Source organism: Syngnathoides biaculeatus, chromosome 2 (genome assembly GCF_019802595.1).
Source record: "Syngnathoides biaculeatus isolate LvHL_M chromosome 2, ASM1980259v1, whole genome shotgun sequence".
NCBI classification, from domain to species: Eukaryota; Metazoa; Chordata; class Actinopteri; order Syngnathiformes; family Syngnathidae; genus Syngnathoides; species Syngnathoides biaculeatus.
In genome coordinates, this window is record NC_084641.1 from 11,216,622 (window position 1) to 11,228,784 (window position 12,163).

The following is a 12,163-nucleotide window of genomic DNA, read 5'->3' on the forward strand; positions in this document are numbered from 1 at the left end:
CCTCCAAAGATTTTCTATTTGGTTTAGGTCTGGAGACTGGCTAAGCCACGCCAGAAAATTGATGTGCTTCTTACCGAGCCACTCCTTGGTTTTCCTGACTGCGTGCTTCGGGTCATTGTCATGTTGAAAGACCCAGCCATGACCCATCTTCAATGCTCTGACTGAGGGAAAGACGTTGTTCCCCAAAATCTCATAAAACATGGCCCAGTCATCCTCTCCTTAATACAGTGTAGACGTCGTGTCCCATGTGCAGAAAAATACCCCCAAAGCATGATGCTACCACCCCCATGCTTCACAGTAGGGATGGTGTTCTTGGGATGGAACTCATCATTCGTCATCCTCCAAACACGGTTAGTGGAATTATGACCAAAAACTTCAGTTTTGGTCTCATCTGACCACAAAATCTTCTCCCATGACTCCTGTGTATCATCCAAATGGTCATTGGCAAGCTTAAGATAGGCCTTGACATGTGCTGGTTGAAGCAGGGGAACCTTCCGTGCCATGCATGATTTCAAACCACGACGTCTTAGTGTATTACCAACAGTCATCTTGGAAACGGTGGTCCCAGCTCTTTTCAGGTCATTGACCAAGTCCTGTCGTGTAGTCCTGGGCTCATTTCTCACCTTTCTAAGGGTCATTGAGACCCCACGAGGTGATATCTTGCATGGTGCTCCACTCCAATTGAGATTGACCGTCATGTTTAGCTTCTTCCATATTCTAATGATTGCTCCAACAGTGGACCTTTTTTCACCAAGCTGCTTGGCAATTTCTCCAAAGCCCTTTCCAGCCATGTGGAGTTTTACAATTTTGTCTCTGGTGTCTTTGGACAGCTCTTTGGTCTTGGCCATGTTACAAGTTTAAGTCTTACTGATTGTATGGGGTGGACAGGTGTCTTTATGCAGCTAACCACCTCACCCAAGTGCATCTGATTCAGGATAATACATGGAGGAGTGGAGTGCAGGTGGACTTTTAAATGCGGACTAACAGGTCTTTGAGGGTCAGAATTGTAGCTGATAGACAGGCGTTCAAATACTTATTTGCAGCTGTATCACACAAATAAATTGTTAAAAAACAATACATTGTGATTTCTGGATTTTTCTTTTTAGATTATGTCTCTCACACTGGATATGCACCAACAATGCAAATTTCTAAGTGGGAGACCCTGCAATATATCAAAGTGTTCAAATACTTATTTTCTTCACTGTATGTCCTTATGTGCATATTAACCAAGGAAGCAAATTTATTTCTATATTGCACATTTCATACACAAAGTAATACAATGTGCATGAATTACATGATTAAAAGCTTTTGAATACAAAGAAAGAAAAAAGTAAAAATAAGAGTACATTTCAAAAGAAGACATATAACTAATTTTAAACTTGTGGAGAATGTATTTCCAAGAATTTGTTGGGATGTTCTTTTGTAAAAGTGATTCATTCAAATACTTTGTTTTAGCATCACTCTCATAGCCAATTCTTAACTGCTTTGTAAAAATAAGGACGTTTTGTCTGTAATTATTTGTAGCTATTTTTAGTTATTTTTGTGAAACTTAAAATACCATTTTAGTTGTTGTATAAAGGTCATCACATTTATTTGGTTTACAAAAATGTTTTCAGTTTTAGTTTAGTACAGTAGATATATATATTTTTTTTTTTAATTTTTTTTTATTTTTTACTGGATTGACCTTTCTATGAAGTCCAGATTCCTGTACAGTTTGAGTAGTTTCATTAAAACAGTCTTAAGGTTAATAGTGATCAAGCTCCCTTTAACCCTGAATTGCAGCCATACTGTACATGTTTATTTTGCATGTATTACTCAAATTGATCCAAATGTCACTCCTAAAGCTACACAATTGATGGAGAACATGTTGTGTTGTGTTTACTTGATACAGTAAAAATATTTTCATTGAGCAGGGTGATCTTGGGGGCTACTCTGTCCCAACACACATGCAATGCTAACATGATTACACATCAGTAACCCAACCAAATTGCAGAATTGCGCCAGGCTGTTGTGAAGTAAACAGAAGACAGCAAAGGAACGTTTGCATACTGCAGGGCTTTGGTTTGTTTATTTATTACACTTGTGATACATTTCTGGCCTCGCTACCTAACCCTCATATGACTTAGTTTAAAAGTACACTGTTACACTTTTTAACGGCAGGAAAAAAACAGTCATCGTTGTTCAGGATATTTTTTCTATTTAAATAAAAATACATACAATATAATACAAGAACTGAAAAGAATTCAAATGATGATATACATTAATTTCAGTGGCTGAAGCCCAGTGGTAGAAACCCAATGACGTTAATATCACCAGTTCACATGTTTTCCAAATGTTTTGTACACTGTTCATTCAGTCACTTTGGAACCAATTTAGAGCTTGAAGTTTAACATTTTAGTCACTACATGGTTCCAGCACATGCTCAAATGGAATTTGTTGCAATTATTTGTGAAGTCCACTATTACTCTTTGTCTTTTTCAAGCATCTCGTGCTGCTCCTTCCCATGTTCCTTTTTAACCCAGACCTTCCCCACATATTCTCTCACCACCCCTTCACTGCACCTCTTTTCTGGTTCCACAGCCAGGAGCTTGCTGAACAACTCCATGGCTTCAGGAGTGAATCTCTTCCACAGCTGAGGATTGCCCTCTTCGGTGGGGGTGATTTCACCCAATCTGGACCAGTCGGCAAACTCCTGATAGCAGTCATCTGAATCCGTGCAACACTCCCAAGGAAAGTAGCCCGTCAGGATGCAAAATATAAGCACCCCAAAGGCCCAAGTGTCCAGACTTGGCTCCACACTCAGTGGAGGACCAGTGACTTCTTTCTGTCCCTCTAGGAGAGCAATGGTGCAAAGCTCAGGAGCCATGTAAGGCAGGATCCCTGTGATGCAACTGATCAGAGTGCCCCTCTTCTGGGCCAGGCCAAAGTCTGCCAGCTTGACCTGGCGGCAGTCATGATCCAGCAGAAGGATGTTCTCAGGCTTGACATCTCGATGGACCAGGCCCCGGCTGTGGATGAACTCCAAAGCACTGGCAATCTGGACGGCGCACCGTTTAGCAGATGACTCAGGGATCCCCACCTGGAACAGAAAAAGGATTCAATGGTATAGAAAATGAATAGCTGGTTATATGTGCTTCTGCTTAAGTTCTGCACACACAACATGAACCCTCTCCTTAATCCAAATTTTGCACGGTTGGCGGTGGTACCTTTGGCTGAATGACAGCAAAAAGGTCTCGCCCAATGACGAGCTCCTGGGCAAAGCAGTAGTGCTCAGTAGACTGGAAGGCGATCCCAAAGAGACCCACGATGCAGGGATGGCAGGACAGATGCAAGGAGATGCAGTACTCTCGCAGGAAGCCCTGCAGCTTAGTTGAGGTCTTTGGCATGACTTTCAATGCCATGGGAGTCCCTGCATAGCAGTTGCGTTTCAAATATCTGCTTTATATTTAATGGAAGAGGTAGACAATTACACTGATTCAAAAAGATTGAGGTTACACCACAACAACACAAGACAACATGTTTTGCAAAGTTAGAATATTGGTTCAAGACCTTGTGTTTTTATCCTCTCAGTACTCAAGTTCATTCTTTCAGGGTCCTCTAATCTACTTGCATAAATTAGAGTGGTTACCTGTGTAGAAAATAACTTAAGACATTTGTCAAACCACACCTACTGTGCAAGTAATCTCTTGCCCTGCTTCACCACCGAATATCTGGCTTGTTGCTTCTCTTCAATCTCCACACAGACGTGCTTGGGATTTGAACCCCAGTCCCCAGAACTGTGAGGCCAATGCTCCAACCAATTGTTCCACTTGTACAACATTTTTCTTAAATATAGGAGGCCACAAGGCATGCAGTCTTGGGAGGGTCCCTCCATCTGTGAGCTCTTCTGATATTTTGTGTCTGTTGAGTTTTCAACAAGTTTTCCATTGTATCGGTGGAATTCTAGACCGAGGGATTTCTTTGAAGTCCTGTAAAACTCTATTTTGATTATGGTACAGATCAATACATTTGACATCTATTGGTGCCTTTGTCATTAAATGTAACAGATTTGTTTTTTCAAATGGTATTATTCTAAAGTCTCATGTGAACAAGTTCTCAATGCCACCACACTCTTTGATGTTATTATTTAATATTTGTGTACCCCTGAAGCGATGCGTGACCAGCAGCACTTTGCCGTATTTTCCTCGCCCTATCTCCTTGATGACGTTGAAGTGTTCTCGGATCTCCAGTTGGCCAAGACTCTGGGACGTTAGCGCTATCAGCTCATCGATCAGGCTGCCGTCAGTGAGGCCCAGCTGAATCATCTCTAGCTCACTTGTGGAATTCAAGAAAAACAAAGTAAATACTCAAATATTTTTTCAAAATTTTAATAGATATACTAATTGCCTTGGCAACATTTGAATCATTATAGTATACTAAAGAGAAAAAACATTACTTATTGATGTTTGTGAGAGAGCTAAGTCAACGCTGTGCTTATAAAGGAGCAACTACTGCGCATATCAGTGTCAAGAAAAAAAAAATCCACGTTTCATCAACAATACCATTATTTCAGGATTTTTTCAGTGTAATATGATTTTTCATAATATTGGTTCAGAGCTTTATACTGTAAGATACCCCAAACCCCATGTTTTTTTCTACAAAAATTAAGAATCTGACTTTAAGAAAAAAAAAATCCAGACGATTGTCAACACAATAAGAATGGTGTGCATATCTTAACGACAATTTTGATAAAACACAGACGAGGACATTGTGGTCATGATCACATTACAATTGAAAAAAATGTATATATATATATATATATATATATATATATATATATATCACTCGAAACAGCTCTCAAATCAAAGGTCAGGTTTGTTCCATGTTTTCTTGGAGATTCTCAATTAACAACAAGACCTTGAATAACTTCCATCTTTGCTTATGTGACAATTACTTTTCTGTTTGCATAATCCAGAAAAGATGTTATTAACTAGTCATTTAATTAGAACAGCCCATGAGAGCATGTGATCCTTTCCACCATGCAATAAAACTAAAACAAAACTGTTAAAAAATTGCCATGAATATTCAACCCACAAATCCTTGAAAATAAACATCACTTCAATCACTGCATTACGCTCTGTGTGTGTATGTATATACATATTGCTTTGACCTATCTTGTCTTACTATAAACAATATGCTAACATTGAAGTCTTACCTCAGACAGACCACAGCAAACACCTTGTACTTGTGAGTCCAGCAAAGCTGATGGTGTCAATACAGTATGTTGTCCACGTCCGCTGCTGCTGCTTGGATGAACATACCGAGGGGACCTGAGAGCTTTTCCCTGCCCAGTACATAGCTCAACTCTCAATGGCTACAGTGAGAACATCGCATGCTTTGACAGCTGATTACAAACTGGCTCTTTAAACCCCACTCACTCACTCACTCACTCACTCACTCACTCACTCACTCACTCACTCACTCACTCACTCACTCACTCACTCACTCACTCACTCACAATACAAACGACCCCCCCATATATATATATATATATATATATATATATATGTATATATATATATATATAATTTTTTTTTTTTTTTTTTTCCCTTTCGGTCATTCATTTACTAGTACTACAACAGGATCAGACTGTTGGAGCTATCTTGGAGTGTTTACCCCCATCATGTCCATAAAAATCTTTTGCCCTACCTCAGATGTGTAAAAGAGGTCACTGGGGTATATGAGATGAAGTAAATAAAAGAGTCCAAAAAACATAGCAACGGCAAGTGTTGCACTTTGTAAGTTTTGCACTACACTAGCTAGTAGATGGCTAATGTTACGGTATGTAATACTTGTTCTCTGTGACCCAAAAGAGAAAAACAAAATGCATGATTCTGTAAGTTCTCCTCAATATGGAAAGACAACTCAACAGATGTAGTACTTGAAAACCAACATGAAGTTATTTGATTTCCTTATCAGGAATCTGGAGATGCTCTCTCGAAAGAGGCACAAATATGATTGGCAAGCTTGGTGATTTTGCGGTAGCATGCGATCTAGTTCTGACCGGTTTTCATTTCCACTCAAGTTGCTCACCAAACACAAGTACACTCCATCCATGTTTTGAGACGCTTATCCATACGAGGGTCGCAGGAGTGCCCGAGCCAATCCCAGCTGTCATCAGGTAGGAGGCGGGGTTCACTCTGAACTGGTTGCCAGCCAATCGCAGGGCACGCAATACAAATGCATAGTTTTCATTTTATTCAGAACCAGTTCAACTTTACATGATAAAATCACGTTTGCCAAAGAAATGCGGACATACCTGATTCAATTAAGTAAATATAAACACCTGCTGTTTCCATTTTTTGATATTCCAATATGCCCAAAATTATGTAATTTCACCGTTCTAATTCAATAATCAATCCACTTAATTTTTGTGTAGCCTCTCTTAAAAGACAATTTATTATGAATGTTTATGGGCATGTTAATTTAGGTGGGGTATAACATTTGTTAGTTGGAGCCGAAAAAGAATGTTGGCGTCATACACCTGACCTGGAGGACGTACTGTACATGCCCTCATACTGTGATACTGCAAAACAAAGCCCCTGGGGTGTTTCCTACAACTAATGGGGTGATCTTGTCTATGCTTGTGTGTGTGTGCGTCACATTTTGCATGAAGCCACTCAGCACTGTGACCTCTGGGCTCTATTCTTGGCACACATGCATTGACATATGCAGGACTTGAAGGGGCAGGATCAAAATGTGTCAGTCACCGGCTCAGAGAGATTAGTTTGGAAAAATTGTGGTTCGTCATCAAAACACATCTTGATTCTTCTTCTTTTCCTTTCGGCTTGTCCCGTTAGGGGTCGCCACAGCGTGTCATCTTTTTCCATTTTAGCCTATCTCCTGCATCTTCCTCTCTAACTCCAACTCCCCTCATGTCTCAAATTGTCTCCAAAACATCCAACTTTGACTGTCCCTCTAATGAGCTCATTTCTAATCCTATCCAACCTGCTCACTCCGAGCGAGAACGTCAACATCTTCATTTCTGCCACCTCCAGTTCTGCTTCCTGTTGTTTCTTCAGTGCCACCGTCTCTAATCCGTACATCACCACTGTTTTGTGAACTTTGCCCTTCATCCTAGCAGAGACTCTTCTGTCACAAACACACCAGATGCCTTCCGCCAGCTGTTCCAACCTGCTTGGACTCGTTTCTTCACTGTCTTCCTTACCACACTCACCATTGCTCTGGATTGTTGACCCTAAATATTTGAAGTCGTCCACCCTCGCTATCTCTTCTCCCTGTCGCCTCACTCTTCCCCCTCCACTTTTCTCATTCCCGCACATATATTCAGTTTAACTTCAGCTAATCTTCATTCCTCTCCTTTCCAGTGCATGTCTCCATCTTTCTAATTGTTCCTCTGCATGCTCCCTGCTTTCACTGCATATCACAATGTCATCTGCGAACATCATGGTCCAAGGGGATTCCAGTCTAACCTCATCTGTCAGCCTATCCATTACCACTGCAAACAGGAAGGGGCTCAGAGCTGATCCCTGATGCAGTCCAACCTCCACCTTAAATTATTCTGTCAGACCTAAGCCACACCTCACCATTGTTCTGCTGCCATCATACATGTCCTGTACTATTTTAACATACTTCTCTGCCACACCAGACTTGCGCATGCAGTACCACAGTTCCTCTCTTGGTACTCTGTCATAGGCTTTCTCAAGCTCCACAAAGACACAATGTAGCTCCTTCTGACCTTCTACATTGAATGCAGCCCTATGGGGGCACAAACCAGTCCAATCTGTAGGCCGGTCCCAAGCCCGGATAAATGCAGAGGGTTGCTTCATGAAGGGCATCCGGCGTAAAAACTGTGCCAAACAAATATGAGCGTTCATCTAAAAACACATCTTGATACGTTTCCTTATCTTGGATCCAGATGGAATTTTGCATTACATCAGTAATAACCAACTACAAATCATTTAAGATGAGGATAAGTTCAGTGAGGAAATTGGTAACTGAGCATGTGGGATTTTTGTACATTTGTTTTTGGTCTTTAGGTGGCATAAGAGTACAGGTATTTACAAATAGCTCAATTTTAAGGATCCCCTCCCCAGGTTTTAAAGCTTTAGTCATCATATTAATTCATACATTTACATGAGATGCAAGTTAACTTCACATTTTCTCTTGATAGATAGATAGATAGATAGATAGATAGATAGATAGATAGATAGATAGATAGATAGATAGATAGATAGATAGATAGATAGATAGATAGATAGATAGATTTCTAAATCCATTATTCCTACAACTGTATTATATTGTCACCAATCCATCCCCTTATCGATGTCAGCGGTGACAAATCCTTAAATTTTGCTCCTTCACTGCGCTTGTACAATAAATGTTGTTTGATAATAATTTAAACAGATTTATTGGATAATTGGACAGTAAATGGTAGCGATATATAATTGTGGTTTGACACGCCACTCCTTAGTGCTTTGTTCAGATTTGCTGGCGAACATGTGTGCAAATACGCAGGAGGGGGAATGACTTCTGACATTTTGCGCAGGGATGAACTTCGTGTCATCATCTCCAAAAGTGTCCAGCTTATCATCCATCCAATCTGACAGCTGCACTGAACTCCGTCCAGGCCATTAGCTGTGAGATGTAATGTGCTCTGTGTCTAGTTTGCAGATACTTTGGTCTGGTGTGCGGGAGTGTGTGTTTAGTGGTTTCACTCAATGGACAAAGGTGAAATCGGTCACCCACAACAAAGTAAAATGGGGACACGTTTGGTGGCACTTATAGCGACAGCACCTGCTGTGGAAGTAAAGGTCCATTTATCACCAGCGATGATTCTCAGAATCAAGCACTTGGACGTGAGCAACTGCCTCTTTGCAGTCCAAGTCTTGTCCACATTCTGTATGTTGGTTTCCCCCTTCATACACGGACATAACACATTGTTGCTTGAACATTTCTGAACATCACATGAACACTGAGTTCATGATTGACATACAGTACGAAGCTATTACTATGTTCAATAGAGCATTATTCTGACTTTAACTGTGAAAGTTCATTTTTTTATGTCTTGTACAGTGTACAAATATTTGGGTCTCATGAGTGTCTGCCAACAAGTCAATTGTGAAATTACACAAGTAAGTAAACCTTTTAATGGGTTTCTGATCATGTGTCTGTGAGTAAGTCATTTCAAATTTTGCTGACAATTCATTTTATTTACATAGCATTGCCCCCATTCCGAGTTTCTCTGCCCATGATGCACAGATTAGCTTTAGCATAGTCACACTCGTGGGCCTTTTTTGAGGACTCGAAATTGTCAATAGGTGAGTGTGAATGATTGTTAGTTAATAGTGGTACGAGGACTGCGATTGGCTGGTGACCAGTATAGTGTGTACGCTGCCTCTTGCTCAAAGTCAGATGGGATAGGCTCCATCTCACACATGACCCAAAAAAGGACCAGCAGTAAAGCAAAAATGTCCACATTTGATACATTTTGTAAAATTCCAAATTGTGATAAACATAAAGGAATCGTCTACTTGTACTGATGTGTATTTTTCCACAGTGACCTATAACTCCACCTTTACACAGACACACACGCAAACAAAACACACTCACGAAACACAGTTTATGATCTTAATGCAGCAGCCTGATTTCGATTCGAGTTTTTGTTTGTGTAGTGAACACAAAGGGTTCCATGTGCTTAAACTTGTAGCAGATGGGTTGCATGTACAGTAAAGCCTGATGAGGCATGTAATGATGGAGGAAAATGAAAGTGATGCCCTAAATAGCTTCAGATTAAAGAGAGATTTAAGGCAGCACACATAGCTACAGCCCAAGGTGTGAAGTGTACATCACCACAACGATCCGTATCAACGCAGCTGAAGTGATAATGTGGTGAAACCGCAAACTATGAAAAACAGTAAACTGAGCTCGCTAAGTGTGTCATGTACTTCAGGATGCCGCTGATGAAAAATATATCTGCAGCACTGTATCACTCCCAACAAGACGGGCCCTAATATGTAACCTGGAAGGGAAGGCATGAAGTTTACACCAGTATGAGTTTTGATGGAGTGACTGAAGACAGGCAGCGAAATGGGCTGTAACACCGAGCTGCTCCTTCAGAGTGGCAGCATTCTTTTAATAGAGCTCTAGCTCTCAAACGGTCCATTCCTGATGGCCTATCTTTGCTCAAATCTAAGGTGCAATTAAAGTAACCTGCTAAAATGTATTTTCCCGGCAGTGCAGAAATTATGAAAAAAAAAAAATTCTGATAACATTCAGGGTTGCGGTTGTTTGGCCCAAATACAGCTTTAAGACTGCGCCTAGTAGAGATCAAGGTTCCTTCTACTGTATTATTAAAAATCAACCATTTGAATCATTTGTTACTTCATCAGTGTAAAACGGAGCAGATTTATTTGTCATAATCTTTTTCTCGGCAGTGCGGTGTGGTTACTGGTTAGAGTGGTGGCCTCACAGTTCTGAGGACAGGGCGTCAAATCCCGGCCCTGCCTGTTTGGAGTTTGCATGTTCTCCCCATCCCTGCGTGGGTTTTCTCCGGGCACTCCTTCCTCACACATCCCAGAAACATGCATTCAATGGAGATTCATAATTGCCCACAGGTGTGAATTTGAGCGGGAATGGTTGTTTGCGTGAAAAGTATGTGCCCTGCGATTGGCTGGCAACCAGTTGAAGGTGTACCCTGTCTCATCCCCAATGGCAGCTGGGATAGGGTCCTGTACTCCCGCGACCCTTGTGAGGATGAGCGGATCAGAAAATGGATTAATGTATGGGTGGATGTCTTATAGACCTCTACAGTTCCAAGATACACAATCAACAACAACAACAACAACAAAATATATATATGGTTGACAATTGCGCCTTGGATTTATATTTAAGTCAAGAAAACAGAAGAAAAATCTCTAAATTACAAGTACATTGTAATGTGGTAAAGAAAAGAGAGCGTATTTCACGCCTACCCCAATGTCTGTTTGACCCTAATATTCATGCCTTCCAATACTGCTAAATGTCTTCCTACTTTAAGCCGGAATAGGTTCAGTCTAAAATGAGGAGTCGTTCACATATACATTTCCCTTTTTTTTTTTTCATTAACCACAGTTATGAATTTGAAATTGGCTGCTGCATGCCCCTGATCCTTGTGAGGACAAGCTACGGAAAGTGAACCAATGTAAAATTATGCCACCTAGTGTTATTTGTGGCAAACACATTTTCGACTTAGAATCGTTCCAAAGCCACCCATCCATTATCTGAGCATCTTGTACTCACAAGGGTCGCGGGAGAGCTGAAGCCTATTCCAGCTATCTTTGGGCAGGAGGCGGAGTACATCCTAAACTGGTTGCCAGCCAATTGCAGGGCACTCAGAAGCAAACAACCATTCGTGCTCAAATTCACAGCTGTGGGCAATTTGGAATCTCCAAATCATGCCTGTTTGTGGGATGTGGGAGGAATCCGGAGAAAACTCACACAGACACCAGGAGAACATGCAAACTCCAAAACAGGCCGGGCTGGGATTTGAACTCAGTTACTCAGAACTATGAGACCAATGCTCTAACCAATTGTTGCACCGCGGCATCAGATAGATAGATAGATATAGATAGATAGATAGATAGATAGAGATAGATAGATAGATAGATAGATAGATAGATAGATAGATAGATAGATAGATAGATAGATAGATAGATAGAGATAGATAGATAGATAGATAGATAGATATAGATAGATAGATAGATAGATAGATAGATAGATAGATAGATAGATAGATAGATAGAGAGTTCTTGTGGACCGTGTGCATCTGTGTTATTCATAGATTAAACAGATGCAGTCAAAACAGGAAGATGATTAATTTTAAAAGTGAGATACGCTAGCTTTTGACTCTTCCAGGAAAAAAAGAAGTATGTTGACCTTTCCATAAAGGTGACGTGACTTTCGCAACTTCTTCTTCCTTTTTCTTGATATTGTCTTTATTTCTCCCCTTTGTTTTGTTCCTGTGAAATTAAAAGTGCAAGTTCATGCTTAGAAAAAGGCAGATGAGTGTTTTTCAAAGAAGGACACAAACACACACAAATACAAGATTTCGACATTGTATTTAATTTTGAGACACGTTGGAACAGTGAGAAAGCATTGGCCTCACAGTTCTGAGGTCCTGGAT

At 40.6% G+C, this 12,163-nt stretch overlaps 1 protein-coding gene across 5 annotated transcripts; it reads right to left on the reverse strand.

Moving 5' to 3' along the window:
* Nucleotides 1-2,338: 2,338 nt before the first annotated feature.
* si:dkey-8e10.3 (serine/threonine-protein kinase SBK1) lies at nucleotides 2,339-11,359 on the reverse strand. 5 transcript variants are annotated; one of them, XM_061808359.1, is made up of 5 exons: nucleotides 11,281-11,359; nucleotides 5,195-5,282; nucleotides 4,142-4,314; nucleotides 3,207-3,409; nucleotides 2,339-3,079 (listed from the first exon to the last, which is right to left on the reverse strand). In XM_061808359.1, exons 3-5 carry the CDS (start codon nucleotides 4,302-4,304, stop codon nucleotides 2,462-2,464), a joined length of 984 nt encoding a protein of 327 aa, XP_061664343.1. In that variant the 5' UTR covers nucleotides 4,305-4,314; nucleotides 5,195-5,282; nucleotides 11,281-11,359; the 3' UTR covers nucleotides 2,339-2,461. The 5 variants fall into 5 exon arrangements, with proteins under 5 accessions (XP_061664343.1, XP_061664334.1, XP_061664326.1 ...); XM_061808350.1 differs by having other exon boundaries at nucleotides 5,195-5,285; nucleotides 11,281-11,342; XM_061808342.1 differs by having other exon boundaries at nucleotides 5,195-5,323; nucleotides 11,281-11,342.
* Between the last annotated feature and the right edge of the window lie 804 nt (nucleotides 11,360-12,163).

Bases quoted from the DNA above. Each gene is read 5' to 3' on its own strand.
- si:dkey-8e10.3 (XM_061808359.1), bottom strand. From the start codon at position 4,304: ATGATTCAGCTGGGCCTCACTGACGGCAGCCTGATCGATGAGCTGATA. The intron at 3,410-4,141 runs GTACACAAATAT...ACTGCTATGCAG, and splicing joins GGTCACGCATCGCTTCAGGG to GGACTCCCATGGCATTGAAA. The intron at 3,080-3,206 runs GTACCACCGCCA...TTTCTGTTCCAG, and splicing joins TTGCTGTCATTCAGCCAAAG to GTGGGGATCCCTGAGTCATC.